The sequence below is a fragment of the Suricata suricatta genome, chromosome 3 (assembly GCF_006229205.1).
Source record: "Suricata suricatta isolate VVHF042 chromosome 3, meerkat_22Aug2017_6uvM2_HiC, whole genome shotgun sequence".
Taxonomy (NCBI): Eukaryota; Metazoa; Chordata; class Mammalia; order Carnivora; family Herpestidae; genus Suricata; species Suricata suricatta.
This window is the reverse complement of record NC_043702.1, coordinates 21,103,580-21,118,990: the sequence shown is the minus strand read 5'-3', so window position 1 is coordinate 21,118,990 and position 15,411 is coordinate 21,103,580. Positions and strand designations below refer to the sequence as shown.

Here is a 15,411-nt window from a genome sequence, read left to right as displayed (position 1 = left end):
ACCCTATCTGTTGTTTCACTGTAACACCTTCAAAGACTGAACAATTGGCAAACTCATTAAAGCTGTCAACATTATTGTTATGAATATCATTAGTAAAATATCAGTAGACTTAATTCATCTTTTTCTAACATGACATTTAACTTAAAAATAATGACACTTCACCCTCTTCCTCTCTGAAGTCCTTTGAACCCTTCATTGATCAAAATATTTTTATTTTACTTCATAGATTTTTTCCTGCTCTTTATCATATAAAAATGGAAGTTATCCAAAGATAACTTATCTTCAAGATAATTTTAAGAGTTCTCGTAATTTGGATATTAGCACAGCTTCCTCATAAATGGTGAAAATCACATATATTTTTTCCATTTATACTTCTTGATTTTTTTGAGATTGCCCATTTTTGCTAACTTATGTCATAACATTAGCATTGTATCATCTGGTTTTGGTGACAGTATAGTAAGAATTTAAAAGTCAAAAAATAAGAAGTTGTTGAAGAAAATGACTAAAGTTTTTTTGAAGTTCATTTATCGCTATTACTTGATCAACAAGAGTAAGATAAACTAATGAGACCCTAATTTGGTCCATGGCATTATGTGAGGAATAATAAAGAAGATTTAACTTTAAAAAATGGTTTATAAAGGGCTCTCCAGCAGATACATAACGCAAGCCACATATTTAAGTTTTATTGTCGTCATGTTAGTAAAACTAAATGAAATAGATAAAATTAATTTTAACAAACTAGTTTATTAAATCCAATACATCCAAAATATTATCACTTCAATAGCTAATCAACATAAAAATTATTAATAAAATAATTTAAAATTTTTTCAAAATTCACCATGAATTTTATACATATGGAGCATCTCAATTCAAATGCTACATTTTCATTGAAAATATTTGTTCTGCATTTAGATTTCATTACAATTACAGATGAAATGTAGGTTCGCATATCAACATCGTTCCAAACATACTAAATGGTTTAACAATAACTGAATCAAATATCAGTGTTTAAAAGCTAAAGAAAGTTAAAACTTCAGAGTTTTAGTCAAACTGTGGTTATCATACCAGAAAGCCATATTAGAGAGCCAAGGGCTATCATATTAGAAAAAACAGGTGTATAAATTAGCAATAATAACCTAAATTAAATAAATATTGACAACTTTAAAAAAGGATTATTTAAAGTCAAATGTCATTTACTTTAAAATAATTTAAAGCTATTTCTTTTAGCTATTTCTGTTTTCTTTCTCATTATTAAGTAGACTGGTTTACAACATTTGTAATCATTACTAGACAGCCTGTTATATTATGTAATGATAAAATATGCAAGAATTTAAAATTTTAAGAGAATTAAAATAGCTACAGTGCAATACTCATCCTATATAATTTACATCACCAAAATAATGCTTATTTTACTCACTTTTTAATTTTTAACCCTAAAGTACTTTTTGGATCTCATCTTTTCTACTAAATAGTATTTTGTGGGATTTTTGTTTTTTATTTGTTGTTTCTTAACCAAATTTCACTGAAGTATAATTCACACACAATAAGATGCACTTATTTTAGGTTATCATTGAGTGAGTTTTAACAAATGTACATACTCATGTAGCCACCATGCTAATGTGATACAAAGCATTCAATAATCCCCAAAAAGTTTCCTCATGCTCCCAACAGTTGTCCTGGGATCCAGTGATCTAATTTCTAACACTATAAATTAATTTTGTCAATTTGAGAACTCCATGTAAATGGAATAATATAATATCTACACATCCAGTGGGTGTTCGTTTTTTGAGGGGGAGGGATCTGGATTCTTCTGCCAGCATATTCATTAGATGTATTCATATCATTACGTGATTCAGTAATCATTTGTTTTTCTTGTTAAGTAGAATTCCAGTGTATAAATAAACTATACATTTTTTGCTGTTCTATTTATGGATAGTTATTTTTCTCCTCAGTTTTTAGTTATTATGAGTAAATCTGCTATGAACATAGCATACAAGTCTTCATGTGGGCATATGTTTTCATTTTCTTGGGTAAATAGCTAAGAGTAAGATGCTACATCATATGGACCTCCTGTTAATTTCATTAGAAGCTATCACACTGTTTTCCAAAGAGCTCTATTTGTACTACATTCTTGCCAACAATTGAGGTTGTCCATCTTTTAAAATTTTACCCATTCTAGTGAGTAGGTAGGATGTCTTACTGTGGTCTGATTATTATTTTGACTCGTTTTATTGCCATATTATATAATTCAAACGATTCTTTCTCCTTTAATTGATTTACATGTTTGCTTGTTAAGACAGAATATAAATAAGAGCAAGAGGGTGAAGTACCAAAATTCTGGGTTAGTGAAAATTACCCTTAGTGCTAAAATGAGGGCCAATTTAGAGAACCAAACATCTTAATATCTTGCCCTTCTGTAACTTAGTTATGACACGCTATGATGGAAAAAGACTTGGATTCAGAGTCCTTGACCTCAGGTTCTGCCTTTGCCACTTACTAGTTCTAGAACCTTGGGGGAGTCATTTGAAAGAGTTTGTTTCCTTTTCTACAAAATGGGGCTATCTGTTGTCTCAATCTCAAAGCATTGTTGTGGGATCAAATGAGATTAATGTACCAACATAAGGGCTTATTATAAGGTCTTTGAACAAATATAAGCTCTTGGAGGCTTTCCAAAGAAGATGAGAACACTCCTCTGGTGCTTCAGACATTATTGATGGAAGACATCATGCTCCTGATAACATATTAGAGAGGGAGCCTGCATTTTGGGGTTAGAAAATCCAGGTTTAAACCCTCCTTGTTGTATAATCATCAGATACTAATTTTCATGATCCTCTGTTACCTCATTTACAAAATAAATATTAGTTTAGCTGTAGGATGTAATGTGGATATACAAAGGGCACAGTAAAGTGCCTGGTAAGTAACAGACACACAATAATTGATGGTTGTTGATGTAGTGTGGTTTTCTTTGTTTTTAATGCACATTTCCAAATTAGCTAGACAGGAGTCAAAGTCAAAACTTAAATTTAAGACCATTAAATCCTAATTGCTGGCCATAGTCTGAATTCCTTTATAAGGAAAATAACCTTTAAAGGGATTTCTCCTGGGGGCACCTGGGTGGCTCAGTCAGTAAGCATCTGACTGTGGCTTGGGTCATGACCTCATGGTTCATGAGTTTGAGCCCCATCTCGGGCTCTGTGCTGACAGCTCAGAGCCTGGAGCCTGCTTCGGATTCTGTCTGCCTCTCTGTCTGTCTGTCTGTCTGTCTCTCTCTGTCCCTTCCCTGTATGCTCTCTCTCTCTAAAAAAAAAACATTAAAAAAATTTTTTTCTCCTGCAAAAAAAATTTCAAATCTTTGTGTGATGTATGTCAAATAAAGCCAATCTAATATGCAGGTTTAGACAGGTCATGTATAGGCTAGCTACACATGAGGGAAGCCAACCCCATGGAGGTAGCCTGATTCAAAATTCCAACCAACAGGTTGTTTTATACTGGATGGTATCAAAGAAATAGTTTATTCTTGGGCAGTTTAAGTGCTAAATGCACTTAAAAGTTCTGGTTGCCCCTGAATGAGCTGGAACCGATGTTCTAATCTACGACTGGTCCTTTACAGACCTCTTTTTCAGAAGGTCTGCAATAGCAACTGACATTTGTTAACTTAGTGTTCGTCCTCGCTTCTTCACGTACACTTGGTAACCCTGCTGGACACACTGTGTATTGTTTTCTTTACTTAACTAATACCCTCACCTTCATTGCTAAAATTTACAATAAGGTGCTGAAGGATTTCTGTTCCATGTCTAAATTACCTATCAGTGATCCTCACAGGTAACATTAAAAAAAAAAAAAGACTTCTTTGTGAGCACTAATATCCCATTTGATTCTCATATTTTCTTACCTGTTTGCATTTCGAAGAACATCAAGCAGATTGCTCAGTGTCGAGTCATTCTGGAACACACTTGGGAAACTAGAAAGGAGCTGCCACACAGCCGTCTGCTCTTGCACTTGTGAGAAGAAAGACAGCGCTTTGACCATTTCCTGAAATACTGTCTTCTGGTTGTTGGGATCACTTGATATCTTATGAAATGACACACAGAACAAAATGGGCGTTTGGCACTTGTAATCGCATGGCCTACTGTTTTTGAAAGCATTAAAAATTTAGAGTTTCATATAATTCTTTCTGATTTGCATACAATATGAAATCATCCTTTACTTTGAAAAATTATAACCATTTCTAATATGCTTAAACATAATTGGATTTTTTCCCTATGCCTTCAGAAATTGGCATATTTCAAACTTGGTTAACAGAGCTATATTTATTTATACAAAATAATTTAAATTGCATTTATTAATTTCTTAAAATGAAATTAGGTTCTAGGTAATATTTTTGTGTTTCCCTAAGATATCTGGTTTAGGAGTTACAGACATTTCTTCTCTATATCCATCAGTAGACTTTATGTTATTCATTATTTGGATTCAGAACCCTTAAAACTATATGTATTTACTATTATAATTATACATACATACATACTTACTGGGATAAAACATTTCCAACATTCTGTTGCCATATCAGGAACTTTAGTTACAATAAACAGATGATGTATATAGTAAGTGAATCTATATAATAATCACATCTGATAGCAAACAAACAACAAAAACCATGACTTCTACTCTTGCTCTGGATCATAGAACCCAGGTAGTGCTTTCAAAGTAAAGCATTTCTTCATTATATTCCCACCCAAAGTAATTTTCTTAATAAACTCATTCACACTGGTAAAGTTAGGCTTTTGTTCAGCTGTAATTCAGGTTCTTTCATGCTGTGAATGTGATTTTGAACAATATATTCTTAAGCACACATTCTACTCTACATGACTACTGAATTTGTTTAGAAAGCACTTTAAGTGCTCTAAGTTGGATTGGAGTTATTATAACACTGTCTCTAATCCGGTTCATTTGGAAAACTCAGATTACTAAAGGTAATTCAAGCATTCTGAACTTAACAAAAATTACAATAAAATTCAGAGAACCAAGAGGAAAATAACAGAAGTGGATATGTGTCATTTATTCCTGGTTATGAAAGTTCAAGAAAATTCTGAATATTTTTGTGATCTTTCATTGTATGTGGGGTTTCACTAAATTTGCACATCATAGTGTAAGAATAGCATATAAAAGTGGTCATTACTACTTTATAGTATAAAGTCCTTGCCCCTAAAGTACAGTGTTTTGGGGAGAGGAATATATTGTTTCATCAAAAACCAGCTTTTCAAAGTAGACTTGATATTAGTGAGAAAAATTAAAAAGATTACCCATTACTCTAACTTCTTGGAGCTATATGGCCCCAACAGTTTAATTATTAAACTTACATTACATCCTGTGTAATTTTGCTAAAATATCTCAAGAGAACAATCTTCATTCACCATTGAGCCAAGCCATCTACAAAGATGTGTCTATGTTAGCCAAAATGCAATACTTTTAGTTCAGCATTGAAGTCATTTCAATCCTAAACATTTAAATTGAAAACAGACATTACTTAGAATTAGATATTGTGTGTAAATCTCTGTGTGAGGAATTCATGCCAAGGATGAGCACATATTCCAGTCAACATTTCCCAATCCATGTTGGCTATGGACTTGCTATTTAACTCAAGTTGAATTACTTGGGGATACAAGAATGGAAACAATACTGTCCTTTCGTTGTTTAAGAGGTCTTGATCAAATTAAAATATTTACACTCACCTGAGAGAATTGGTTTGTTAGTTCATGGAGAGAAGACTCTAAAAAGGTCATATTGGATAGGCAAAATTTGTTAAAAACATTTTTCCCCAGAGTGGTCCAAGAGAAGGCATAATGAGCAATATAGTCTGGATAGCTCTCACACAGTTCTCTCCGAATGTCTTCTGAAGTTGAATTTTGCTTTAACAGCTAAAAATGTGTGAGAGAAGAGTGGGATAAGGATGTTAGCACGCAGATATGAAATATTCTAGTCTTCAAGGAAACAGACTTGTTTTCACAATAGTCCTTTTAAGGTCCCGCATTATAGCTACTATTCAAATAACACTAAAATACATTTGGTTTATTTATTGCATGTTACAAGAGAATGTGTGAATGTGGTCACTTTTGTCACTGCTATGATTTAAATAATTCGTACGTGACTTGTTTCATTGAACTTATTTCCTGTCTCTGACCAGAGAAACTAAATGTACCAGATTTTTTCTCACAAAAATCTACAGACTTAAAATCTGACTTTCTCCTGGCTTTCAGCAGCAAACTCAGGTGTCCTAACTCTTTATGACACTTCCTGCCATCTTTGGAAGATTTTCAAAGAGGAGGAGCTTCTGAGTCCAAGATAAGCAGTGTGTTTAGTGAAGCGGACAAACGTGGACGACATTTCATTTGTAAAGAAATACTTAATTTAAGAAGCACGCATATGAAAAGGAAAACATATGCATGAAAATACATAAAAGGATATAATTAATGAAAGCAATAATTGGAAAGCACTTTCATAATGGAATCATTCTAAGTCCTCCATATATTTCAAAGTAGAGACCAGCCAGACAGCACTAATTTCAGGTGGAATAGTGATCACATTGACCATTGTAGGTTTTTAAGTATTTACAGAGCCAGTTATATTTAGTTATAATACTTAATGGGTCCTTCCCAACAATTAATTCTAATAACCCTGTTAGGTGAGGGCCATTTAACTTTATATTCCCCTTAAGAAGCTACACTCTGCCTTCTAGTGATGCAACTTCTAAGTGAATGGAACAAGACAGGATCCACTTATTCCAGGATATACTATAAGTGCCAAGTGTCTAGTCATTCATACATATCTCTTTCTTAACATTACACATAAACTCACTCCAAAGTGATTTCTCTACTCATTTTTGCAAGGGTTGCAGAAAGCAGTAAAGAGAAAGAAAGAGGAATCAGAGAGATTGCTGACACAGGCATCAATATGTCATCCTAATTTTGACATCCCTTCCCTGCTCCAACTACTCTAAAAATATGTATCTATACATAGAAAATTCATTTTTGACTTATCCCCACTGGATATACGACTGTGCTGCCTCACAAAATTCTGAAATTTCATTCCATGTGAGAAAAAGAATTTGGGAGTTTCAACACAATAAGGTGGTATTTTTGAGAATAGCATTTTTATTCTATATATTAAAGAATTTAGCTAATCCAATGCAAGACTGTTTGCTTCTAGGAACCAATATGGAAGAAATAGAAATGGAATAAAATAACTTTCCCTCATTTACATGCTGGCCTGATTTAGGGAGGCTTTAAATTGGAATTAACTGCACATATGCCAAATAGGGTGTTTTAAGTATCTCAAATACTATTACTGTTAGAACTAGACTTTCAAAATCTAGACTGAACTGAGTGGGAAAGTCTTATATTTCAGCCAACACTGGCAGAATTGTCTTGATTAGTAATAGTGCCTTTCTTGGAATCCCTTTTTGTGTTGTAAACCTTTGGCTTATTTACATAAACCAGCTTATTGAGATGCCTCATTTATACAGAATGTTTTTAAAGGTAACAAACAGAGACATATTAAAGCAGCCGAGGTTATGATCACTGGAATATGAATAAAAGTCAAAGCTATGTTCTATGTTCCATCGAGATAGAAGAAATGTCTACTGCATAAAACATGAATATATTATTTAAAATGCCTATGTGTACAAGTGTGTATGAGAGACAGTGAGTGAGCAAGATGAGTCTATCAGAAAATGTTGAAAATGACCTCTTTTTGATGTCTGAGGAGCACATAAAGCAGGACCCAAATGCCTCTAAGGGCCAGCCAAATAAACGTATGAATATGGCTGGATGAAAGACAATAAGGAAAAGTGGAGACTGTGGTCAACAGAAGCATACCTGTTCTGTGTAAAAGTGTTCAAACTCCTAAAATCCCTACACACACACATATACAAACACACACATACACATACACACACACACACTCTTAGCTCATTGGCTGCCAATTTATGCCTCTGATAGAAATTATGCTTATATTTTTGCATCTGAAATCTTAAAAGAAATGACTAGTGAACAGAGAGAGATTGATATGTGAGCTCTCCAAAGTACACTAGGCAAAAGGATTTTACTACTTCAGGGAGATATTTTCCGTACCTCCAAATTTTCCAAAGCCATGAGCAGTATGGATGAGGCAGCAAGTTTAATGAGTGTTAGAGTTTCATTTGCTTTCATATTCCTTTCTTGCCTCCCAGTTTCACAAAATTAGAAGATCATATATAATGCCACCCTATCTCTTGAGGAAAATCTTAAGTTTGAGGGAAGGAAATGAATGTCCAAGACCTTAAAGAATTCAGAATGTCTGAGAATTAAGCTTTTTTTTTAATGTTTATTTTTGAGACAGAGAGACAGACAAAGTGCAAGTAGGAGAGGGGCAGAGAGAGAAGGAGACACGGAATATGAAGCAGCTGTCATCAAAAGCCAAATGCAGGGCTTGATCCCACGGATTGCGAGAACATGACCTGAGCAGAAGTCGGAGGCTTAACTGACTGAGCCACCTAGGTGCCCCGAGAATTAAGCTTTTTATGGAAGAGCTCCTAAGAAAAGAATTTCCCTGAGATATTACTCCAAATGGGAGGGTGTCCCAAATCTCTTCCTCACTGGAAATTCCTTTTATGAAGGTATTTGTTCAACTGTTACTTATTATGGGAATTCCTTTTATGAAGGTATTTGTTCAACTACTATTTATTATCAGTCCATTATTAAACTGAGTGAAATTACCTTTTCCAAACTAAGGATTCGGGTAAGGACTTGACTGCCATTGAAAGTATCTGTTCCAGTACTTTCCAAATCCGAACTTGAACTGGGAAATACTGTGGCTGTAATAGATAAAAGAACAGATTAGCATTCTAAACAGACACACAAGAATGGGCAGATTCACACAAGAAGCCATAAGTATCACTTGTGCCCTTATATACCTCATGGCAAGAATGTGCTCAAATATGCATCCTCCATGAAGGTTTTGAACTGGCAAAACGGCAAATTTCATCATTATTTCTTTTCACATAAAGTCATGATGGTTTTAGGCTCTTGGGTTTTTTCCAATCAGCTTAGATGCCATTTGTTTTCATTCCAGTTTATGTCATTAAACTTCATCACCAATATTATTGCTTAATAAAGTGCATCATTTCTGTGCAGGCCTGGAGGATTTGAGGTGTCTCCGGGAGCCCCACAGATCCATCATATCTAACATCTGTTCAAAGGATCTGCCAATGCACATCTGGTGATAATGGTTTTCTTTTTAATTATTCAATTGGGAGACTAAAATCTGCTTAGGATCATAAATTCTTTCCTCCCCAAAGTGTTTTCTGAAAGATATTTCAGATCAAATAAATGGAATGAAGCAATTAGTCCAAACTACAGTACACTCCAGGGAAGTGATTCTCAAAGTAGCCTCATCTAGTACTATTTATGATGTGGTGGACTGTTCTGGGTTAGGAGCATTAGCTAAAAGATTATGTTCATGCCTCTAGCATGGATGTTCAGTAAGCCAGTAGGTTACCTTTTATATGTTTTAGAAGAGATACTTTGCTATCCTCACAGCAAAGAATCTTAGCATCAAAAATCCAAAGATCTATCATCAGTAGGGCCTATGTTTTATTATCATGCCTGTGCAGTTGAAGAATTTACCAACTGACTCCTCTGGACCAGGTGATACATTTGTGAGAGATGAGTGGCGAGGGTAAGAGACATAATCTGTGACTACTGAGCAGAGCAAAGCTCACTAGACAACAGAACTCTGATCTTTTTTCTGCTGTGCTGTAAGCTCCTCGGCCAAATACCCTCAGATCATTCACAACAGAACATTAACTCCTCAGAACCACTCACCACGTATTCCTCCAACATTAACACAACAGGGCCTTTGTCATTTGGTCCATCAACTTGTATCGGAATGTTATTTAATGTCATAGTTTTTTGTTTTGTTTTTGTTTCTGTTTTTATTTTTGGGGGTGGAGCGTTGACACACGATGTGATATTAGTTTTAGGCAAATGGCATACTGGTTCAGCTTCTCCAGACGATATGCTATGCTCACCGCGAGTATAGTTACTGCCTGCTACCATACAGCACTATTACAATATCGTTGACTTTATTCCCTATTTCCTGTTCTGTGCTCTTTATTCCTGTGACTTATTTACTCCGTAACTGGAAGCCGGTGTCTCTCACTCCCCTTCACCCATGTTGTCTGCCCTCCCTCCTCCTTCCCTCTGGCAATCTGTCTGGTGTCCTGTCTTTATAGATTCGGTTCTTTTAGTTTATTTATTCATTTGTTTTGAGTTTTAGATTCCACTTTTGATTGAAATCATATAGTATTTATCTCAATCTGTCTGGCTTAGTTCACTTAGCCTAATACTTTGTATGTCCAGCCATGTTGTTGCAAATGAAAAGATTCTTTTTTATGGTGGCATAGTATTCCAGTGTATGTATATCTGTGTGTGTGTGTATCATATCTTCTCTATTTATTTATCGATGAACGTGTTGGTTGTTCCCATGTCTTGCCTATTGTAAACAATGCTACAATAAACGCAGGGGTGCATAGATCATTTCAAATTAGTATATCATTTTATTTGAGTAAATACCCAGTAGTGGAATTATTACACAATGTGTTATTTCTATTTTTAATTTTTGAGGAACCTCCATACTGTTTTCCACAGAGGCTGTACCAATTTACTTGATGTTATAGAATCTTAAATATTACATGGCATTTTTATTTTATTTTATTTTTTTAATGTTTATTTATTTTTTGAGACAGAGAGAGACAGAGTGTGAACAAGGGAGGGGCAGAGAGAGAGGGAGACACAGAATTCAAAGCAGGCTCCGGCTCTGAGCTGTCCGCACAGAACCCGATGCGGGGCTCCAACCCACGAACTGCGAGATCATGACCTGAGCCAAAGTCGGATGCTTAACCAACTGAGCCCCCCAGGTGCCCTTCCATGGCATTTTTAAAGGTACTTGTTTTTTTATTTCTTTTTTTTCAGGGCACCAATCATGTTCCAAACATGCAGGAATCTTTGTTTTGTTCGCTAATATATCTCCAGGATAAGCCCTGCTTCTTTGAGAGTCTATCCCCAATTTATGGCTTCTAATGAGTTTCTTAAGGGAATCTGCAGCAGAATTGCCTGGTGTAAGGCACGGGCAGCTCAGGCTCAGCTAAACCGTGAGGGCCCCGGGCCCGGCTGTACGGGACGCACACAGTCCCGCTGAGAGACTGGTACTGAGCACTGCAGAGGAGGAGGAAGGGAAGAGTGGGAAGAGTCCCGGCTGGACCGTCCCTCCAGTACCAGGTCTCCGGATGAACATGGACAGGGCATGTGACTTTGTCGGGCCTCATGGTCCTCAGCTATGAAATGAAGTTTGGGCAAATTTCTAAGACTTCCTCCAGTATTTTTTTCTTTGTTTTAAATGGAAGTATAATTAACATAGAGTATTACATTAGTTGCAGGAATACAATATAGTGATTCAACGTTTATATACATTACTCAGTGCTCATCAAGTAGGTGATCTTTATCCATTTCACCACTCCCCCACTCATCTCCCCTCTGGCAGCCACCAGTTTGTCCTCTGTATGTAAGAATGTTCTGTGGTGTCTCTTTCTTCTTTAATTGTTCATTTGTTTTGTTTCTTAAATTCCATAAAGGAGTGAAATCATATGGCATTTGTCTTTCTCTGACTGACTTGTTTTACTCAACCTTCTACTTTCTAGGTCCACTCATGTTGTTGCAGATGGTAATTTTTCATTACCGGACTTTCTAACCATCTAACTGCAGCCAACTACAGTCCCCAGCCAATTCTGGGAAAGTAGGCAATTCTCAGCATCATATTTAGCACCATGTAGGCTTTTGCTCCTCGAAAGTATTTTAGTAAGAACTTAATTTCCAATTATCTCAAGAATTTTGCATAATTGCGCCGCCACACTCAGGCAACCTTAAGGAACATTTAGATCTCTGAGGAATATTCTGGGCATTCCATCTCCGTTTGAAAAGTTAAAAGTATAACCCTTTCAAAGATTAGACCTTGCTGGCTGTTCTGAAAGGCCTGCTCTAAATTCAACAGAAGAGAATAGCTTACCCAGTGATGTGTGCCTTCTTTCTGGAACTTTGGTGCTCCGGAGTGATAAATTGCTGTCCTTCTCCAGGTTGGATGACTTTCTCGGAATTTCACTAGAGAAGAAAAAGCAAGAACTCTATAACTTCACCCACATTAATTTCAGTTAGTTACAGCAATGTATTATGTGGCAGATTCCAGGGCTCTCCAAGGTCTTTCAAATTTTGAATCCACTTTCTAGGATTGTAATGGTAGAACTCACCTAACCACACAACAATGAATATACATGCTCTCCTACAAGGTAAATTTTTATCCGGAGAAAATGGCCTGGATGAGGTTTAAAATAGTTATTTTTACTTTTATCTTATAAAAAGAAAATTATCTTTAAAAGACATTAGAGTTAAATGTTGGAAATAATTATGATATATAGTATATACATATATATTTACATATGTGTGTATATATATGTTTGTATATATCTATATACATACATATGTATATATTTCATTTCAAAAGATGAGGGATTCCAAAGAGATGAGAGCCCAAAGGGGCTTGTGCTCCAGGGAATGGAACAAAGATATGCTTAGTTGTCAACTTTCAAAGAAAAACAGGTTTTCTACACTAAATTGTAGATGGCATTTTGAAAATTATCCAAACTGAATATCTAGGGCGCCTGGGTGGCTCAGTCAGTTAAGTGTCTGACTTTGTCTCAGGTCATTATCTCACGGTCCATGAGTTCGAGTCCCACGTCGGACTCTGTGCTGATGGCTCAGAGCCTGGAGCTTGCTTCAGATTCTGTGTCTCCCTCTCTCTCTGCTCATCCCCTGCTCACGCTCTGTCTCTCTCTGTCTCTCAATAATAAATAAAAAAAGGAAAAAAAAACCCTTAGTTATCTACGAGGCAGATTTAAGGAAGAAAGGAAAGAACATACTTTTACTGACTGTCTGGTCTGTGTCAAGCTCTGTGGATGTTGTCATTACAGGTGGGACCAGGTGTGAAAGAAATGTACGGTGATGTAAGTAGACTTTTTATTGTACTGAATGTGTCAATGCGGCAACGATAGCACTGTAGTGCCGGAAACCCCGGAACATCGTGGCCACACTAGCTTTGGGAAGGAAACATTATTGGACCTTTAGGAACCTTCTTTTTAAAAATTTTCTTCCTCTTTAGTTGATTATTAAAATAGAGATAATCATATTTTCTTGAAAACTTGATATACCTAAAGTAAGTGTCTAAAATAAATGTATGTATTTCAAGAGTGAAATCAGTCTGAATGCCTGGATGTGAATATCTTTTGGAACTCCTAAAAGTTGGTGAATTTTGTGTACTTGTTTATAAAAAAGCTTACTTAAGATACATAAGGGTAGATATAAAAATATAATAGTCAAAAGACAAGAAGTTCCACATATGCATGTGGTTCAATTTAACTTCTTTTAGAAACAATATCTGAATCATGGTTCCATAGTACTTTGTGATTTATAAATGGGGGGGGGGAATCTGTGGTCTTTGTTTTCTTTTTTGTGTCCTTTTAGTAAAAATGGTAAGAAGAGGTGATATTTGTTTTCACTCCCTAGTGTTTTTCCAATATTCTCTATAAAATGCACTGGTTGCTCCAAAAGTTCTGCATTCTTAATGTATATTTGAATTATTCATGACCATGACTGTATTCCCCTAAATCTTTTTACATTCCTTATGCTGACTATTTGGATGGGAAAACTGCTCAGATAAAAATAAGAACTGACCTGTGCCTTTTCCCTTCTCTCAAAAAGAAGTTTTAGAAAGTTTGAGAAAGTCAAGTTCACTTTTCTTTTTCTCAACATTTTTTTTAGTTCAGCTTGAAATAGTATAAGGAGGACGATTGAATATCAACACATTTTGAAAATAAAGGGGAAAACTGCCTTCATTAAAATTTTACGGAATAGGGACAGCAACAAAAACCAAAGGGAGAAAGACAAAGATCAACATGAGCAAAGAAGGAGCAAGAGAAAACAGAAACTGAATAATGGATGGAAGTGGGAGAGAAAAACAGAAGAAGAGGTGATAGGAAGCAAAGAAAATATAAGTTAAGAGACAGAGGACATTTTGCTCATCTTCCTGCATTGAGAAGAGTCCTAAAACTACTCCTTTGAATATTCTTTAAAGACAAAGAAAGACAGGCTCATTCTCTTCCCAGCAAGCTGCTGGTTCAACAAGTCTAAATTGGCTCAGCAATAAAATGACTGCTTCCAGACAAGGAACTACAGATATCTCTCTTCTAAGAGGACCTGTCCTTGACCAGGAGTACCCATGGTTATACGGTCACCCACCCATTCCATATTACAGAGTGGGGAGATGGTCCTTCTCCTGTATGTGGCCTTGGTTTGCCTTTTTGTTGGGGTGAGAGATCAGGATATCATGTGGGCTTTGCTGTTCAACCACTTGCAAATCCCTCCCAGTTTTATCTTGCATTTACAAAATGTGGTGTGATGGTATGTGTCCACAGCCACTGCACAAAAAAACCACTGTCTTTAAACTCTTAAAATGGAAACCACAAGGGGCACCTGGGTGGCTCAGTTGGTTAAATGTCCAATTTTGGCTCAGGTTATGATCTCACAGTCTATGGATTCAAGCCCCACATTGGGCTCTGTGCTGACAGCTCAGAGCCTGGAGCCTGCTTTGGATTCTGGGTCTCCCTCTTTCTCTGACCCTTGCCTGCTCATACTCTGTCTGTCTCTCAAAAATAAATAAGCATTAAAATTTTTTAAAATATAGAATAGATAGCTAAGGAAGTTGTGTTATTTTTTGTTTGTTTGTTTGTTTGTTTAATAGCTTAGCCTGCCCTCCATTGTTGCATATCTGTTCCTGCAAAGATCCTTAAAAGAGAAAACACCCAGGAATGGCATGGCAGACAACAATGTAAATCATGCACTGCACCTACCATATTCATTGATTAATTCAATATTTATTAAACTTGCACTAACATAATGGAATAGTCAAATAAAGAACTGGGATTAGAATACACTAATAGTATTAACTAAGTAAGGACATGCACAGGGGACAATAACACATGACAAGGGCTGCTAAAATTAGAGAAATCGTTTTTGTTGCTTATAAAGCAAGATCCTAGAATCACAACCTTAATTCAAACCCCTTACTACCTTAAAATTTTTCCTTCACCTTCCCACTAGACCAGTGGTTCTCAATATGGGCCAATTTTAGCCCCCCTCCCAGCAGACATTTGGCAGTGACTGAAGACATATTTTTTGATTGTCACAACTAGAGGGGGGTGGTGCTACAGTCATCTAGTGGGTAAAGGATAGAGATGCTGCTGACCATCCTACAATGACAGCACAACAAAGA

General features: G+C 36.0%; 1 protein-coding gene across 1 annotated transcript in view; it reads right to left on the bottom strand.

Annotated features, from left to right (window-relative positions):
• The window catches only part of ABCA12 (ATP binding cassette subfamily A member 12), a 166,968-nt gene that overhangs the window by 93,987 nt on the left and 57,570 nt on the right, over nt 1-15,411 (bottom strand). Inside the window, exons 4-7 of the mRNA XM_029932926.1 lie at nt 12,097-12,188; nt 8,751-8,848; nt 5,730-5,915; nt 3,893-4,071 (exon numbers count right to left, since the gene is read on the bottom strand). Coding sequence (XP_029788786.1) covers nt 3,893-4,071; nt 5,730-5,915; nt 8,751-8,848; nt 12,097-12,188 — 555 coding nt within the window. The remainder of the gene's footprint in view (nt 1-3,892; nt 4,072-5,729; nt 5,916-8,750; nt 8,849-12,096; nt 12,189-15,411) is intronic.